Raw genomic sequence first — 19,841 nt, 5'->3', positions numbered from 1 at the left:
TTGTGCCAATAACTGAGTTTCGGGGGGCATTTTCTTAAATTTTGCAGCTAAGGTGAGTGCCTCAGTCAACTAACCCACATCCCAAACCTGATAAAAATGAAAGGAGAGATTGTTCCAATTCAGAGATGACCATTATGAAAGTGTGGTGAACAGTTCAAACATCTCCCTTACTTGTCATATGTTTTTATCCACAGTATTCCTGTCCTTTTGCTATATATATGTACATACACATTTATACACACACACACACACACACACACACACACACTTATAGAGTAAATAGTGCTGTGGAATAGTTTTAAGGGGCCACACGGCAATCCATTTTATGTGTACACCATTGCCTTGCCTACCAGTCTCAACATGGTTTCTTCTTTAATTCTGTAGTTGTGGGACTTCCACTCAGCTCTATTTCTGACAGTTCTGAATGATGGTCATTCTGTAGTCTAGCTGTCATTTTGATGTGGTTGTGCGAGGAGGAAAGCCATGCTTACCTGTGCTGCCATCTTGATCAGAAGTCCCTGCACTAGTTTTAAAAGCAATAAAGCCTATTGGAAGTCACTGGTAGTTAACTTTAGTGACTTTATGCCAGGTTTGTAGAATTTTTTAAATGTGTTTTATTTTCTTTGGACAGGACCGGGAGACAAAATGTCATCACATTTTTTGTCAAAACCACTGGCTTCTGGAGGTAAGGAAGAAACTGGTCCCTGAGTTCCTGCTCTATGCCTAGCACCGTTAGTCCCCAGAGTGGGTTGGGCGAGTAAGAGAGGGACAGAGCTGCACAGTGAACATCAGACATGGTCTCTCCACGTCATGAACTTGCAAGCTACTTGCTCAGACAGCTCTTTTCTAGTTCTTAATTCTCAAAACAAAAATCTTTAAGTACTCTTGTATTTAGTGAGATTACCAGTCTTTCATGATGTAAAATGATTGATTCAATGATTTGTTACAATAAATGACATGAATAACTACATTTTACGAAAATCTCTCCTCTCCTTCCCTTTACCACCCTCTCTCTTTTTTTCATCCTCCCATTTCTTTACAAGTTTTCAAGGAATTCGTATTGATCAGCATGTAGTAATAACTTTTTAAAACATGTATTTGATAAAGATTTAAAAATTAGAGAACACCAAGAACTTGTTATGGGTAACGGGCACTGTATAGGAATTCTCTTTGAAAGAAATTTGGTCCTCTCTGCATTGAGAATTAAAACATGTGTCTGCAGCTGACAGAACACAAAGAACAGGGGCTTAAACGTGATAGAAGTCTATTTGTCTCTTAGATAACAGAGTCTGCACATGAGCACTCCAGGGTCCATCCACAGGGAGGCTCACTCAGATCAGGGGCCTGGGCGGCTTCTCACTTTTGCTGGCCTATAGTCCTGGTCCTAGGTGACTGCCTCTGTACCAGTGATCACACCCACCCATATTCCTGCCAGCAAGAAGGAGAAAAGGCGAGGGGAGGAGCATGCCCCTTCCTTTTAGGACATTTCCTAAAAGTTGCACTCACCACCTCTCCTGACATCCCCTTTCCCCAGGACTCAGTCACATGGCTATATCCAGCTCCAAGGGAGGTCATAAAATATAGTCTTTACGTTGGGTATGTGCCCGTGTGACATACCCCCTAAGGGCCCTATTCTTATAGAACAGCTAGTCAACTTTTTATATCATGGCTTGCATAAACTAATTTCTAAAGTTCTGTGGCACCTTAAAAACACTTTTTGCTGATCTGACCAAAAAAAAAATAAGTATAATTTTGATTCATTGACACCAGATGGCTATTGTTGTGTTGGCTGTTGTCATTTTTTATTTAACAATCTACAGGGAAAGAAGTCAGGTATTGCATGCTTTGAAAATTCTTGTGGCACACCGGCTGAAAATTGTTGCTTTAGAAGAAGGGAAAACGGGTACTGAGAAACAACCGAATTATCTGAAAAGCATTTAAATAGGGTGTTGAGAAAATTTCTCGAAGTACCAGCATATTGGAATTGATCTCCCAAGGAGGACAGGCCAAGAGATAAAAAAGAGGCGGACAACTCTGGAATCAAACAAAGTTTATTAAGGGAACTTATGGACAGAAGAGAGTCTTGGGCATCAACAAGAAGGTGGATTTCCGCACCCAAAAGGGGAGGGATGAGGGCCTGATGTAGGCAGTCTCCAGGCACACAGGCAGTTTGTAGCCAAGCGACGTGCGCTTGTTAAGAGCTGTGCATTCCAAAGCATTAACCAACTTAATGAGCTACTTACCTGTATGAGAACATTCCTTTCAGGGGACAGGGGCAAACTGTTGATCGCTCAGAGCAACTTGCTTCTCAAGATGGCCTCGGTCACAGCAAGTACCAGACCCATTTTGCCTAACAAAGGACCGTGCTGACTATTCTGCAGATAGGGGTGCACTGGGGATTAGAGAGGTGTATAAGAATAATCAATCCAGCCTTGTTTAAAATGGCAGAAGACTGGGTTCAGCCATAATGTCCTTTGGTGTGAGGTTGGTTATAAAAAGTATGATACGTCCAAGGCATGGGCCACTGGATAGCTGTTCTTTTTTTGATGAAATAAATATGTAATGCTGATGTAAAAAGAACTAAATCTATTACTAACTAAACAAAAGCAAGATTCAGAACAGTAAAAGAGTATGCGTTGAACAATCTCTTTTATTAAAGGATTTAGGTGTCTTTGTCAAAACCTGTGAGAAATCTAAGGTTAGTGTGGCAAACATTCATGTACAAGTTTTAGGTGGACAAATGTGTTCGTATCTCTTGGAGACACACCCCCGTGTGGAATGGCTAGACCGCACAGCAGCTCCCGTTCAACTTTTGGAGGAACTGCCAGGCTGTTTTCCAAAGTGGCTGCATGATTTCGCATTCCCACCAGCAGTGTATGAGGGTTCAACTCCTCACCCATACTTGTTATTGTCTTTAACTTCTTTCAAGACTCTCTAGACTGAGGATCTCTGTAAGGGTATTGTATGGGTCTGTTGTGGCAGAAACAGTGGTGTAAGGGTAATGGTGGGTATATTTGTAGGGGTGGGAAGAATCAACATGTTGACATCTCAAAATATGATCCCACTAACCTGTAATAAGCCCCTTTATCTAAATACTCACACGCACACAAAATACAGACTCATTCCCTGTGAATCACCAAGCACTGTGCTCAGTGTCATGGGAAACAGACAGGCGAGCTGTGACCTGAGATGCGGGCCCCACATCCTGCTGGGGGCGGGGGCAAGGCTCACTGCACCCTCCCCTTCAGAGGCCCACGGATCCCCCTCACTCTCCCCTGGCTGGTGGGAGCCTCGCCATCTTGTCAACAGAGAAGGGATGACAGAAATTTTCCTTTCCTTTTTCTTAACAGAAAAACTAAAGAATGAGTCCATCAAAAAGAAGGGGCCATATAAGATCTTTTTCAAAGATCTCTTTCTTTTCAAAGAAAGTGAAATGGCAGAAAAGAAAAAGGTACGGTTTTATAAAAATCCAAATTCTAATCAATGTTAGAAACATATCCTCTTATCAGTCACTTTTACAAAATTTGCTGGGGTAAGGTGTGAAGTCAGATGTCGACGTACGTGCTACACACCGTGCTGGGGCATGGTATGTACACACACACACACACTCACACACACACACACACACACACACACCAGAACAGTACCCAGCCCATGGTAGCGACCTAATGATCACCCCCTACTGGAGGAAGACAGACACACACTACAATCCACTATGACAAGTACACATATAGCCTTACTTCATTGATTTTAATAGCCACATCTTTTCACATTTTCTCATTCCTGAAATTGAGATCCAGCTATAGAGATGGGGTGGAATACACAACTGGAAATGCATGAAATATTAGCACATCTCACATTACATGACATCTTGTTTTAAGATAATGTTATTTTTGGTATATTAGAAATTCTTTTAAACTTTCTCACTCGGGCAGGAAAAATTCTTGAACCACAGCAAGAAAATCCACCAAAAGTCTACCTTTTCATCACGAATGAAGAGTCGTTCACACCTGAGCCAGATAGCATTCCGTGCGGACACTGGTGTTGGCTCATTTGAGAAATTCATGCTGGACCCTGCTCTCATTCTCAGGTTACAAGACGGTGAGTCTAAATGGCTGTTTGTTTTAAAACATTGTTTGAATACTTACTGCTGATATTGGTGGCCATTCTGGAGATGAGAAACACGAAGCGTGCTATCTCATAATATGGTTGGAGGGGTCTCTGTAAATGGGGGTTGAGAGTCAGGAGAAAATCTGTTTTAAATAAGAAAACATACTTTTCCAAGAAACAGAGAGTTCCTCATTTTCGTGGCTCTGGGGAAGGCCATCCTTGCCTAAATGCCATGGCATCGAAGTTAATGGCTCTGGTCGTTTAAATTCAGTTCTACATCTAGAATCCAATCTAGAACTGAATTTAAAAGAAGTCTTTCTAAAGAGAAGTCTTGCTTGTCTGGGCCAGACAACTCATATACTGGGAATCAGGAAGCTAATAAAATTGAACAGCTTGCCTGTGATCGCAAAAACATAACCTGTTTTAGCCACTCAGGGAGGCAACATGCTAAAATACTACAAACTATTAATTACTGCTCTGCGGAAGAGGGGGCGACCTGGGAGTCCAAACAGCATGCCCATCTCCTACTATCAGGTCAGGAAGTGTCTACAAATCAGACAGGAAGCAGTTTGAAGCTAGCAAGGTTAAAGTGATTAATACCAGGATGATGGACTGATGAAATCATGCTCCAACATGAGTCTTATTCAAATTTTTAAACTAAAAATTAAAACAGAAGAGAGGAGGGAGGGAGGAAGACCGAGTGTCCAGGATTTGCTGTGGTGCCTTAAAAAACATTTCTCTGGCTCCGGAAGTCCAGGCGCTTCCTCAAATATTGAAAACATTTTTTTTTTCACAGAAAACCACTTAGGAAGGAACTTGGGATTCTATAATGACTGTAGAAAAAGGAAGCCTTGTCAACTCCTTTAGAAGGTCGGGGGGTGCCTGTCCTGCATTCTTGTAGCAGAAAGCGGCAGGTGACAGACGACACAGTGATGTCAGTGACTGGACCACCGATAGTCCGGTCTCGCGTGTCTCACGTCTAAGGCTCACCTCTGTCGCATGGTGAATCCCGAGTCATCGAGTGCATTTTGAATCACACATGTCACGTTTCAGAAAGAGTCTGCACCAAGTGGCTAACTTCTAAAATCCTTGCCACTCCAACAGTTCAGAGATGGCGGGGAGGCACGACACCACAGCTGACCCTATTCGACATCCTTGGTGGTTGACAAGGGGTAAAGGGTGCCGGGCAGACTCTCGAAAAGGACACAGTAAAATTGTCGTGTTATCCAAGTAACCTGGGCTCTGTCCGCAAAGACAATCAGGTTGGTGGTTTCCGCTGATGACACAGANGCATTTTGAATCACACATGTCACGTTTCAGAAAGAGTCTGCACCAAGTGGCTAACTTCTAAAATCCTTGCCACTCCAACAGTTCAGAGATGGCGGGGAGGCACGACACCACAGCTGACCCTATTCGACATCCTTGGTGGTTGACAAGGGGTAAAGGGTGCCGGGCAGACTCTCGAAAAGGACACAGTAAAATTGTCGTGTTATCCAAGCAACCTGGGCTCTGTCCGCAAAGACAATCAGGTTGGCGGTTTCCGCTGATGACACAGATCTTTGGACATTTTCATTTAAAATAATAAAGTCCCCCCCCCAAAAAAACATAAAATAATGAAGTCCCCCTCTGACTCTTTCCAACTGAGAGCTGATTTGGGCAAAGCCCTCATCCCCAACCTGGCACTTCCTGCCTGAATCCAGATCACAGACAAGCCTACGCGATAGTCCAATGAGCAAGCGACCCCTCCTTTGGGAGCCCGGGTCCTTTGGTTCCGTGTAGGCAGCAGTGGCAGACTCTACATCAGCATCCAGAAAATGACACGGGCAACTGCCACAGACGGATCCCTTGGGAACGTGACAGAGGCACTTCCACCTTCCAGCGCCCAGCAGCGTGACTTAAAGGGCAACCCCTCCGGGTCACCTCTCCGGGAGTGGCGGGGGTCCCGGGCGCCCAGGAACACGAGTGCTTTGTGGGGGGCTTTGTCACACGTGGTCTCTGGGTGAAAGCAGCTGCCAGTGCTGCTAGAGAGCGAGAAACACACCACCGCCAGTCTGTTTAGAGCGGGAAAATCACATCCATTCAGCCAGACAGTAGCATGTTAAAGTAGCCTGGAATGGTGAGCGTAGCTACAATGTTTAAAATAACCCTATAGAGTGCGGTTATTTCTAGATCCTGAAATTTATTTTCAATTCATCTGCCCCATCATAATTGACCAGATGAAAGCCATGGTAAGGGCACATGCATAGGTTCTAGTTGATGTTTCTCTCCCTCTCTTTCCCTCCCTTCCCCTCTCTCTAAAATCAACTAAAAATTTAAGAAAATAACCCCACGAGAATGCAATCGGCTAGATCTACCATGTGTGAAGTTCCACAGGAACACTGACCTGGATTCTCAAACAAATAAAAGGTGTGGAAGGAAGGGCAGTGTGTGGAGAGGGGGTGGCTGTTGTGGATTTAAAAAATAGACTTCAGGAGTCATACCAGCCAAATTGATCTTCATTTAAATTTAATTGTTTTTTTAATTCGAAATAGCTTTTTTTTTTTTGAGACAGCAGGGAAAATTTAAACCCAGACTTGGTATACAATACTAAGAAATTGTTATTTTTGTTTGGGATGATAGTGGTATTATGGTTATGTTTAATTTTTTTTGAAGTTTCCCCACAGAATATTTATTTATTTATTTATTTATTTATATTTTATTTTTAAATTTTTTTTAAAAATTTAATTCTTATTTAAGTACAGTTTTCTGTTTTATATTCCCTGCCCTGCCCCTCACCCCAGTGCTTATATGTTAGAGTTACATACTAAAGTGTTTATGAATGAAGTAATATCTTGGATTTGCTTTAAAATATTACAATGAGGAGAAGAGTAAAAGGTGGCAACCGATGAAGCAAGACTGGTAAAATGTTGATGACTTGGAAGTTGGTGATACGTAGATGGTGGCTCATTGGAGGACTGCTTTTTTGAGTGTTGATGACTTCTGTAACAAAGTTTTTTTAAAGTACTTAAAAAGAAACTGTGCGAACTCAGTGTTTGTTCCTTCCATGTATGTTATTTTATTTAATTCTCCACAAAATGCTGTCAGTTGATTTTGCCTCCCCCTCTCTTTATCTGAGGAAAATGGCTCAGTGAAGTTGAGTTTCTTACTCGAAGTTGTCAGCAGATGCAGAATTTACACCAGTGCCTGTGTGACTCCCGAGCCTTGTGTCTGTCACCCACCCTCAGAACCATCCGCCAATGATTATGATGATCACTATTATTGAAAAATTAAGTGGTTATTCCAATTGTATTTTTGACATAGCGACAGCTAACAATCATTAAGGAATTACTACGTGTTTCTGTAATACATTGCTTCTCTTCGTTTCCGCACTACCACCATAAGGTAGACAGTAATGATAGGATATCCACTCGGCAAATTGTGCTGTGGCAATAAACCAGTTCCACATCCGAGCAGCTTACAACAGAGCTTTACTTCTCACTCACTCTTCAGCTTCGGTGCTTTTCACTGAGGCCTGCACTGAAGGAGCAGCCCCTGCCTGGATGTTGCTGTAGTTAGGGCAAGAGGGAGGCAAGTCTTCTTGGGAGCAACACAGGTCACGCCCACTCCCAGCCCATGGGCCACATCAAGCTAATGGGCAAGCCGGGCATCCATGGAGTAAGGGCAGGGGTGGGGGGATGGAGATCATCTCACAGAGAGGGGCAGCAGATATTTTTGAGCCATAATATCACAATCAGCATCCTATTCTACCGAGGCTTGAAGAGGGAGAGTCCTTGACTCACCATCCCACAACGGGTAAGAGGTGGAGACGGAGAACAATCCCGGGAGACTGGGCTTCCTCCTGCAGCCCAGGCTCACCGGTTATTTGGGAAATACTATGTTCTCTCATTTTTAGTAAAAGAGTTTACTTGATATCACGCATTCTGCTGGTTTTTCACGAGGCAAGCATTATTGAAACATAGCCTACATATTATATAATTTTTCCAGAACAAAGAAACCTTGCCAGGAAACTTTGGTATTTTCCATTGCTAAGTGGTAAGCTGGTTGTCATCTTTTCCTTTCCTGCCTTAAATTGGTTTGTAATCTCCAAACACACTTTACCCAAAGACTCCAGTTTTATGTCCAGAATGGCCAAAAGGTTAAGATTTAAAATAGCTGAGTCATATTTAGCACAGGCTTCAGGGTCCTATGCCCCTCCTTCTACCTGTTAGCTGTGCAATCTTGGACAAGCATCTTGACATCTCTGTGCCTCAAGACCTCACACAAAGGATGAGGATAGTAACAAGTACCTCATTGGGGTTACCATTAGAATTAAATAAAGTGGTATTTTAAAGTGTCTAATAAAATTCCTGGAATATCAGGGACACAGATAAAAGGTAGTAACTCTACTTAAATTAGTTTTTAAGTCCAGGTACATACTGAATGCGATCATGTAATTACATAGTTTTTATTTTATGCATCTTGGAGGGATAATGAACTAAACCTAAGTCAATTTCAATTTTCTTTACAGGTGCAGGTGCCAAAAGGAATATCCATGAATTCATTAGTGACCAGAGAAACAGGTTTCTGCTCGAGGTAGTAAAAATGATTTTTCTGCCATTAGCTAAATATAGTGCTTCTTGCGTAGCACTGCCCAATTTGCACCATGACACTCTATTTTTCCATTATGTGCCCAGATCTATTGCCTTCCCCATCCTCTTCTTCTAAACCCACTTCAACCGGGCTTCGGCATTCATCATTCCACCAAAACCGCTTTTGCCGAATTAGAATGGTCATTTCACAGGCCTCCTCTCACTGATCTTTTAGCAGCGGCGTGCCCATCGTTGGCTCACTTCCTCTTTCTGGAAACACTTTCTTCAGCTGGTTTCCGGGACCCACTCTCTCTTGGTTCTTCGACATCATGGGCTGCTCACTCCTTTACAGTGTTCCCTTCCTGTTCCTTTTCTCCTTGCTCTCTAGATGTTGGAACATCCCAGGGCTCGCTACTCACCTGTGGTCCACTACGCCCCTCCAGGCCATGGCTTTCCATCCCGTCTCCTTATTAACAACTTCCAGATTTACTTCTGTAGCCTGACCTTCTTCCTTGAACTCCAGACGCACAAATGCAACTGTAGTTCTTCACATCTCCACTCAGATGTTCAGTAGGTATTTCTAAGACTTGGCCCCTGCTGTGTTCTTCCCGACCCCTGAAAACCTGCATCTCATGTAGTACTCCCTATCTCAGTAACAGCAAGCTCATTTTTTCCAGTTGTTTAGGCCAAAAATATCAGAGTTATCCTCCACTGCCCCTCCTTAACAGCCCTTGTCCAAATACATCCATAATCGCACTACTTTTCACGCCCGCCACTGCTGCCACTCTACGGCCACGTCACCAATATCTCTTGCATGAATTCTCCACTCAGCACCAGGAGTCTATTCACCCCCATGCCCCTCTGCTGAAGACCATTCATCAGTGACTTACCTGGTGCCCAGCGCTTCCTCTCTCTCCCTCTGACGTTCCTACCACTCTTCGCTTTGCTCCACCTGCTCCAGACTCTCTGGCCTCCCAGCTGTTCCCGGGACGCATCGACCTTGTTGTTGCCCTGGAGCCTCTGCACAGAGGCTCTCCCTTCTCGGAGGAACGTTCCTTCCTTGTCTTCGCTCCCCACTTCCTTTCAGCTGGTCTGTCCCACTGTCAGCAGCCCAGGGAGGCTTTCCTCACCCGAACATGATGGCGACCTTGACCCTTACCCACTGGACTCCTCATCCTCCTCTATTAGACTCCCCATCTATTAGCAAGTGTACCCCATAAAAGCGATTTTGCTTATTTTGTTCTTTGCTCTAGTAACACCACTTAAAACAGTCCTGGTGCTCAGTAGTCACTCGACAAATTCTTGGTGAATAAAGTGATAAATGAAATAGGGTTTTTGTTATGAACTTGGAGTATCTAGTTGTTGGCTGTGTTTCTTTAAAATTATCTCATTTACATAGTTTTAGTTAATGAATATTATAATGCTTACATTATAGTCTATAGTTAATGTTTATTTATAGTCTGTTTTCCATGCACAGCATTAAAAACCCTAGTGGATTCGTGTGTTCTGTACTAAAAAGTAGAAGCCGATGTCAAAGTTGGACTTGGGGCTCTCTGAGGCTGAGTGCCCCCTCCCAGGGCTGGCCCGGAGCAACGCATCACGGGCCGGGCGGCTCTGGAGCCTGCCTCTCCCTCGGTGCTTCCCGGGGCAGGGGCCTGTGAAGCTGCCCACAGCCCACTCCCCCATGCACAGAAAACACTGGAGGGAGGGTAACACAGGTGGGCCTGCTCTTGGAGCGGTAGGGAGCTATTTTTGATCTGTGGGGCCCAGCCATTTTGGAACAGTATCGAACCTCTTCATGAAAGGGAGAGAGGAATTAGCCTCCCTTCTAATTATCTCCAGAATAAAATTTCTCCATGAAATAAAGGCCATGGCCCAAGATTTGGGCATACCATCTTTTTTTCTGCTACGAATGACCACTCCCAATGCAGGCTATCTTCCCCTTTATCACGAGACTGTGGAGATGTGCTGGCCATGGGGAGTAAGGTTCTCAATGCCCTTCGGTTCCCAATATTCCTAGTACACGCTGTCGACCAAAAGGAGCACCATCACAAAGTTCGAGAAGTGCATGGAAACGGAGGAGCAGCAGATCCTGAAAGCAGAGACGAAGCTCCAGGACGACGCGGTCGCCTTTGAAGAGTTCCTGCGAGAAAACGACCAGCGATCTGTGGACGCCCTGAAAGTGTCCGTTCTTTTCCCTCTCACCAAGTTGCTTTCTACCTCCCGCTGCCTTCTTTTTAGTTCCTCAGAACACAACACAGCACAACACAAACTAACAAATCTCTGTTACTTTCCAGTGCAGCCCAAGAGACTGTGAACAAACTCCACATGATGGCAGAGCTGAAGAAAGCGAGCCTGGAGGTGCAGGCAGTGAAAAGGTGAGGCCAGGACGCCATTCTAGTCTCGCCGGGTGTCCACGCCCCACCAAGCCCTGTGTATGCTCAGCAAGACCCCAGTGGGGAGAACCTTTACCCGGAGATGATTTCATAAGTATGACCACATATTTTTAAAAAATATTTAATTTATTTATTTATTTATTTTTAGAGAGAGGGGAAAGGAGGGAGAAGAGAGAGAGAGAAACACCGATGTGTGGTTGCCTTCTGCTTGCTCTGCACTGGGGACCTGGCCTGCGGCCCAGGCATGTGCCCTGACTGGGAATCAAACCAGTGACCATTTGATTTGCGGGTTGGCGCTCAGTCCTCTGAGCCACACCAGCCAGGGCACAACCACGTTTTTAAAGTGAGCGCCCCACTGACCAAGGACTGTCTCTGAGTGGGCGTCAGGATGGCACAGTGATCTCTGGCTGAAGGGTTTCTCCAACTTGTCAATATAGAAACCAAGAAATTTAGTTGCAAAGAAAAAAACCAATGTCAGGAGCAAACAAATGGTCTTCTAAGTGTCCTTTTTCTTTCATTCTATGGCATGTTTCTTCCCATATTTTAACATATCTGCAGTGGGGATTCCTAAAAGGAATTTTAATTTAAAAAAATATCTTGCAGTTATAACTAGCAGTATTTTTTATAATTATCCTTATCTAAGGATTTATCAGTATTTTTATATTTATCCTTATCTAAGTATCTTAGATACTTAGATAAACCTAGCATTAAAAATGGACCTATAATGATGAAAATAAAGGAGCAGGAGTTGGAGATAAAATTTTTGTGCCATCTGCCACTTTTCCTGCTCCCCAAACCTGGACGTTTTCTTCTACAGTCAAATGATCTCATTGATCAACACCTTTATTGATCTCATTGATCATTTGATCATTTGACTCACTTGATCTCATTTTAAATATCTAAAGAAGCCTCCCTTTGTCATCATCCCTGGATAGCAGTTTTATGATACAGGAGACGCTAGTCTTGGTTTCGAAGCAAGCTTTGAAAGCATGCATTCTCTTCAAAGCGAAAGCGCTGTTTTCTCTTTTTGAGAACTTGATGTTTAGTTTTGCTCTAAAGCCAAGTCCTAGACTTAGACTTAATTTTTTTAACATTCTTGACTTTTCTGGGGAGGAGGAGAGGAGGTTGTCTAAAATGCAGCAAATGAACTGGAGGGTAGTTTCTTTGAAACCAGTTGTTATGAACAAAATGTATGTTTCAAACACATTCCGGCTCCAGCAGCCTCTTCCATGTCAGGAGCCCAGTGGAAGGCACTCGGAGCTGGAGAATTCCCTTCCCTCCTTCACACCACAATGTCACAAGAAGATCCTATCTACTTATAGAGCTGGAGTAGCAGCCTCTACGTTTGAACAAAGTGCTGCATTCACGCACAACGGCCACCCAGTTAAACACTCCACACAGCCTTTCTCAAGAGAACTTGCGGATTGTTTTTGCAGCTCACATTCTCAGCAAGGTGAAGAAGGTAGTGAAAACCCAGCTGGTAACAGAGCAAGGCAGGCAGGCGCCGCTCTCCATTTCCCTCCTTCCTCGTTAGGGCCCACCCCGGTCCTCCACCAAAGGGAGGGCTGGAAATCCATGCGCAAAGGGAAAGGGGGCTGGTTCCGAAGCCCCCTTTAGCCGTTTTAACTCTGCTTGCAGTAGCGCAACTTGGAGGCTTTCCATCTGAAAAAGAAAGTGGTGGTACAATGAGGGGCTCCCGGCACCTTGCGATTGGTGATCTGTGAGATTCTTGAGACGTAAAACATCCAGGTTTGACTCTCGAATATCGCTCACGCACCAGGGCTTCAGGAAGGCTCTGACGGAAAGCAGTACTGACGCGAAGATACTGGTATAGGAGTGACATTGATGAGGGTATCGAAGAGGGAGTGTTTAAAGAAGGCTCTGAAGGAAGGTGGGGCTTGCTCTCCCGAGGGCCTTCGCTGCTGCCGCTGTACACAGTCCCTCTGGGTCCACTTCCAAACGTGATCGTGATCGTGGGAGAGGCGGGGAGAGGCTTTCAGTCCAGGCCTCAGTGCAGTGCTGGCTCCACCGTTTGTCGGACAGGTGGCTTTGCAAGTCATCCATGTCTTCCTCCAAACGATAGGAACAATAATGCCTACTTTCATTTTTAAGTTTTTGATTTCCCACACATTTTTTAAAGATTTTATTTATGTATCTTTAGAGGGGAAGGCAAGGAGAGAAGGAGAGAAAGATCAATGTGTAGTTGCCTCTCGTGGGTCCCCTGCTGGAAACTGGCCTGCAACCCAGGCATGTGCCCTGACTGGGAATTGAACTGCAATTGTTTAGATCACAGGCCCGCACTCAATCCACTGAGCTACACCAGCCAGGCAATTTTAACCAATATTTTTAAAGATTTTATATACTTATTTATAGAGAGAGGGAATGGAGGGGAAAAGATAGAAAGAGAAATGTCGATTTGTTGCTTCTTTCAGATCAACTGGGGACCTGGTCTGTAACCCAGGAAATGTGCCCTGACTGGGAACCAAACTAGCGACCTTCCAGTTTGCAGGCTGGCACTCAGCCCACTGGGCCACACCAGCCAGGACAATAATGCACATTTTAAAGTTCTGTACTGAAGATGAAATTATATTTGTAGAGTGTCCTGCATATTTCCCAGTGTGTAATGGGTGCTATTGAATGCTGATTCTTTTCTTATCACACAAGTATCAAGTACTTTCAAATTTCTCCGTGTCTCACACTTAATACAACATTTCCTTCAGAAATAAATAAGTAGAGTCAAACTATGCACCAGTCCCAATTGTGCATATCTGGAGGCATGTTTATTCCAATGGATTTCCTAGAGGTCAGTTCTTTTCATCTCATCTTACTGCTGCCTCTAGCTTTATGGCCACACTTAGACTTTTTGTTAAGTAAGTACATAATCAAAAGAATGAATCTTGTAAAACTTTTTTGTAAAAAAAGCATGCTTTCACACAGATATGTCCAATCATATCTTCATTTCCTTTGAGCAGTGAAATATCAAAAGCAGAATTCCTTCTGAAAGAGTACATGAAATATGGACTTTTTCTGCTGAAATTGTCTCCAAAACAATGGCAGATCCAGCAAGCACTGAAAAGGGTACAGGTGTCAAAGAGTAAAGAAAATACAGATGGCACTCTCCCCAAAATATTAACAAGTGAGTCACATCCTTAATTTCAGTAAGTATCCCTAGTTCTAAAATGTTCACCTTCAATGTTCGTTTGCTATTTATTAAGTAGCTAATATTTCAAGCACAACCTGAATGAGAATTCTTACTGTCTCTGATATTATTTATTATTAATTTGGAAACTCAGGTTAATGACAGATATAAAGCAATAAAAATATATACATGGAGGCATAGAAAATATATTATTTACAGATGATCTGATAGCATACTTAGAACCTCCCACACATAAACACCTGAAAAACAATTTGAGTAAATGAACACAAAATCAATTATATTTATTAGCCTAACATATTAACCTAAACAAGCTAACTTTATTACTTAAGAGACATACGAGGAAATCAAATCCAAGAAAGCAACAATAAACTTAATTGTGTGACCTAGAGATTTGACAGAGAAATATGTCATGTTTTTAGACAGAAAGATTGAATTGTAAAGCTACCCATTTTTCTGAAATTTGATGTATAAGTTTTATGAAATTACAATAAAAATGTGACCAAAAATTTATCAGGGACTTGGGTGTTGGGTTGGGGAGAACTTTACTCAGTGATTCTGAGGCCCGTCTAGAAAGCTAAATCCTTTTGAAGGAAGGTAATGGAGAGGGGAGCTGTTCCCAACCCTGTGACCAAACTGAGGTTAGGCTGCCTTCCACGACAAAAGCCAAACTCGTGATACAGATGCTGGTGAGAAGGAAAGAGGCTTATTCAAGTGCTGGTCACCTGGGAAGATGGAGGACACTTGTCCCACAGCCCATCTTAACATCTCGGTGCGGGCAGAGGTTTTTATAAGGAGGGACAGGGAAGTGGAATAAAGAGATTCGGGGGGCCAGGAGCTGTGGATGTGAAGGCAGCGCCCTTTCTGGTCTCAACATGGGTTTTTCATGGGCTTTCAGTGCCCTTGAGCTGGCCGTCAGGGTTTTCCCCAGCTGCATTCCTGTGTCTGAGCTGCTGGTATTGGCCGGGGGCCTCGAGGGGAGGCTGCTCCCCTGGGTCACACAGGAACTGAGGCTGCTAAGCCGCGAAGCACCCTAAAAAAACCCGCTTCTAACATGCGAGGTCCAGTTTTGAGAGAAGAATCAAGTTAGAGTAACAAGTTGGGTTTAACATTGACTAAGATTCCCTTGGGTAGCTTTACAGAAGTATAGACTATTGGTTCCCTGTTACAATCCTTTAAATATATAACATATTGCAGAGTCTCAGAAATTAAAACAGTGTGGTAGTGGTGTTTGGAAGTCAGCTCAATGAAGGGAAGTAGATCCTATTACATATAAGAATTTAATAAACAATAGAAGTGGGTCATCAGGGAAGACTTCCACTTCTAGTAACTTTGGGGTAATGAGAACGAGACACCTCCCTGCCTGAAAAGTCTGAAAAACATGTGAAGCAACAGTTTCCAGACACTGGACATCAGGAGTGCTGCACAGTAATCTGGAGAGAGAGAGGAAACAAGAGATGAGCCCTACGATGGCCTCTGGGTACTGTCTGGGGAGTTTCCCAGGTGCAGCTGAGGAAGGGGGAGCCCAGGTGGGTGCAGCAGCCCCCATGGATTGAAAAGACAGAGTGGACCCAGGGCGGGCACAGTGGCTGGCGTGCCCAGCGCAGAGTGCTGGAGGGGGGAGAGCTATCTAGAGCTATCCAGAGCGCTCCGGAGACCTGCACATTCTTCAGCTGAGAGCGGATCCTGAGAGTCTGGGGTAAGAACATTCACATCACAGAAATCAGTCAACGACAAATCGGGGAGGATTTTCTCCCAGAGAGAGGTTGTTAAACGTTTACTTGCACACCACAGATGGCTGCCCTGCCCAGTTCCCCTGTGCTTTCACTGCTGAGTGGGATTACATTAGATCAATGTGTATGAAATATTGAGGGAGCACAATGATGACGTCTGGCAAAAGAAAAGACAAGTGGAAAGAAAAAGTGGGAAGTACTGGCACCTAACAGCGTAAGATTCAGTGCTCCCAGCCTGGCCTTCTGACTGGAGGACGCTCAGAAAGCCATGGGCTGCTCAGTCCCAAGCCGTGAATGGCCTGCACTGGATTTTAGAGGTTATGGCAGACTGATGTGGGAAACAGACTTCCTCGTGCCCTGCAGGGTAGTCCTCCTCCATTCCGCCTGCTCCCGAGACTAGCCCTTACCGTCTACCTCACTCACTTGCTGGTTATGCTGTCCCCATATTACATTTCTGCCCCTGGAAGCTTTCACGGTAGCTCTGTCTTCCCTCAGACAAAGCTGTCCTCAGAAATGTTTCTCCCCTCCCTTTCTTTTCTATTTCCAGAATTAAATGCAAGGATGGGAGAGGGCAGTGCTGAGGACATCAAGAAGATGTCGATTTTGGATGACTACTCTCCGGGAACAGGTAGCCAAGGTAACACAAGAGACTCGGGACTTCACTCACAGAAGTAAAGCCAGAGCAGGTTCTCTTCTCAGAGCAGAGATCCAGGACCTGTAAGCTAACGGGGGAAAGCAGGTGGGGTGAGGGAGGCCTGTGTGGTGCCAACACAGAGGAGCAGAAGGCGCAGTTGTAGTCATGACAGCGCAGGTGTGAGGAAAGATGACCCGGGGGCACCTGGGGGTGAAACGGCCCGAGACCATTTTTGCCCGCTGCTCAGTGTCAGATCAGGATGAGGCGTAGACACTGACCAGTGTGGAGACCAAGTGCACGGAGACGTGGGGGAAATGAGAGCGTGGCCAACTTGTATGTTGCAAAGGTAGGTTTCCCCACAGGATGTACAGATTGAAGTGTTCACCACTTTTTTCCTCTCAATTAAAAAAATTCTGTGGTTAGGAATATATATAATTAGGTAAAAATAGAACCGTGACTTTTATTTCACAATTTATGTCCCTGATTTTGTGACTTGTATCGTTTTTGACAAAAGCCCTTCTCAACACCAGTGTGCCTTTGATTTTAAAGATTTTATTTATTTATCTTTAGAGGGGAAGGGAAGGAGAGAGGGAGAGAAACGTCAACGTATGGTTGCCTCTCATGCGTCCCCAGCTGGGAACTGGCCTGCAACCCAGGCATGTGCCCTGACTGGGAATCGAACCGTGATACTCTGGTTCGCCAGCCCATGCATGCTCAATCCACTGAGCTACACCAGCCAGGGCAATTTTATTCTTACGCTTGTAATCCAGTTTCAGTAGACTAAAAGAGCTCTATTTTCTACGAATATAATTCTGGTCTTTTTTAAAGTACTGGGCATATCTATGCAGAACAATGAGTATCTTGCAACAAAGAACAAGGATTGATTTCTAATTATATGTTATTTCTTTTCACCTCCACCATTGCCAACAACATGGACTCTGCCTGGACCTTTCAAACAGGAAAACCACGCAAGGAGTCCACTCGCGCCGTGGAGAAAAGCAAGATGTCCTTATCAAAGTAGAGTACATACCTGATGAAGCCACTTGGAAACAATGTCTTTCAGCAAATATCTCTTTTAGCCTTTCTTCAACACACGTACCAGGCAGCCACACCCACTGTAGGATGCTGGGGGTAGCAGTTGCCATTTCTGTGTGCTCCTGAGCGCACTGAGCTCTTACAGGCCTCCCTGCCTTCTCTGAGAAGTGTCTGCAACTGGTACCTGCAGAAGCTTCCTGCCCCTGCATCTTGGGTCTTTGCCNGGAAACAATGTCTTTCAGCAAATATCTCTTTTAGCCTTTCTTCAACACACGTACCAGGCAGCCACACCCACTGTAGGATGCTGGGGGTAGCAGTTGCCATTTCTGTGTGCTCCTGAGTGCACTGAGCTCTTACAGGCCTCCCTGCCTTCTCTGAGAAGTGTCTGCAACTGGTACCTGCAGAAGCTTCCTGCCCCTGCATCTTGGGTCTTTGCCTCTCAGAATCTACTGCTCACGTGTTTGTTTAAGTTACTCCGCTGGTCTGAGTGTCTGCAATTCACCACGGCATTCAAAATTGCTGCAGTGGGACCATAAAGCATTTTTATTTCTTTCAACCCTGCCTGACCCAGGGAGCTTTAAGAAAATATTCTGCTGCCCAGGTTAGGCACACGGGTCCCGAGGAAAGGCTTTGGGCCAGCACTATAGAATCCACAACAGTCATACATGACAAATGTCAGCACAGACACTGCTCTGAATTTCAGGGGCACTGTGGCAGTTAGCAGTCACTGGTTTGGTTTGGTTTTGAATTTAATGTTTATTTTGGGGTACTTGTAGAGTCACATATACTTGTAAAAAATAATACAGAGAGATCCCATGCACCATTTACCCAGATTCCCCCAAAGGTAACATCTTGCAAGACTGTCCTGTAATACCACAGCCAGGACACTGGCATTCATAGTCAAGAGACAGTCGATACAGGGCGTGCCCCCCCTGGATTCTTCACATCACCCCTTTATACCCACTTCCCTGTTCCTCTCTCCGCTGGCAACCACTGATCTGTTTTCCATTTCTGATTTTTATTGTTTCAAGAATGTGGCATAAATGGAGTTGCACAGCATGTAACCTTTTAGGACTTGGTGTTTTACCGCACGTAATTCTCTGAGCATCAGTCAAAGATGTTGGGTCGACCCACAGTTGGTCCCTTTTTACCACTGAGCAGTGTTCTAGGGCACGGACACACTACAGTTCAGCTGTTCGCTCACTGAAACACATCGGGATTGCTCCCAGTTTGGGGCTATAGTGGATAAAATGGCTGTAACTGTATTTATATAACTTTTTGTATAACATGGTTTTCATTTCTCTGGGATTAAATACCTAGAATGCAACTGCTGAGTTGGGTGGTGGATGCAAATTCAGTTTTTAAAGAAACTGCCAAATTGTTTCCCAGGGTGGCTATGCCATTTTTCATCTCCACCAACGTATGAAGGATCCGTTGGTTTCCTTCTTCACCAGTATCTGGTATTTCACTACTTTCTTATGTTAGCTATTTTGATAGATGTGTGTATCTCATTGTGCCTTTAATTTGCATTTCCACATCTTTAGATCCTCTTAGGTGAAATATCTATTCCTGTCTTTTGCTTACTTCCTAACTGGATGCGTTAACTTTTGGAATTTGAGAATTCTTTATATATTTAGATACCAGTACTTTATGACTTTGTGGCTTGCAAATATTTACTCTCAGTCTGTAGACTGTCCTTCCATTCTCTTAAGGGGGTCTTTTATTTGGATGAAGTCCAATGTATCCATTTTTCTTTTATAAATCATGCTTTATATCTCAAGCCTAAAACTCTTTGCCTAGCCCTGGCTCCCAAAAATGTTTTTCAAGTTTTCTTCTAAAAGTTTTATATCTACCTTAAGTCTATGATCCATTTGGGTTGCTTTTTGTACAACAGGGATGAGGTTTACATTGAGTTGGGGTTTTAGTTGCCTGTGGATGTTGGGTGCCCCATCACCTTTGTTGAAATGGCTTTTCCACACGAATCGCTTCGGCACCTGTGTCAAAACCCAGCTGGGCCTAGTCATCCAGGCCTCTTTCTGTATTCTCTATTCTGTTCCATTGACCTCTGCTGACACCACATGGTCCTGACTACTACAGCTGTACCCTCAACATTAGGTAGACTGATTCTTCTTACGTTATCCCCCCCTTTTCAAAATTATGTTAACTATTCTAGTTCCTTTGTCTTTCCATATAAATTTTAGAATAGTC

At 44.2% G+C, this 19,841-nt stretch overlaps 1 protein-coding gene across 1 annotated transcript in view; it reads left to right on the top strand.

Moving 5' to 3' along the window:
- CCDC38 (coiled-coil domain containing 38) overlaps nt 1-19,841 on the top strand; it is a 39,523-nt gene that overhangs the window by 5,983 nt on the left and 13,699 nt on the right. Inside the window, exons 2-11 of the mRNA XM_037068355.1 lie at nt 632-685; nt 3,351-3,451; nt 3,936-4,101; nt 8,618-8,682; nt 10,699-10,862; nt 10,976-11,056; nt 14,047-14,210; nt 16,512-16,635; nt 17,369-17,373; nt 17,456-17,615. Coding sequence (XP_036924250.1) covers nt 646-685; nt 3,351-3,451; nt 3,936-4,101; nt 8,618-8,682; nt 10,699-10,862; nt 10,976-11,056; nt 14,047-14,210; nt 16,512-16,635; nt 17,369-17,373; nt 17,456-17,615 — 1,070 coding nt within the window. The 5' untranslated portion in view covers nt 632-645. The remainder of the gene's footprint in view (nt 1-631; nt 686-3,350; nt 3,452-3,935; nt 4,102-8,617; nt 8,683-10,698; nt 10,863-10,975; nt 11,057-14,046; nt 14,211-16,511; nt 16,636-17,368; nt 17,374-17,455; nt 17,616-19,841) is intronic.

Source organism: Sturnira hondurensis, unplaced genomic scaffold (genome assembly GCF_014824575.4).
Source record: "Sturnira hondurensis isolate 20B ecotype Veracruz unplaced genomic scaffold, ASM1482457v3 Scaffold0017436, whole genome shotgun sequence".
NCBI classification, from domain to species: Eukaryota; Metazoa; Chordata; class Mammalia; order Chiroptera; family Phyllostomidae; genus Sturnira; species Sturnira hondurensis.
Note: the sequence above shows the minus strand (reverse complement) of the source record. Positions and strands in the feature narration are given on the sequence as shown.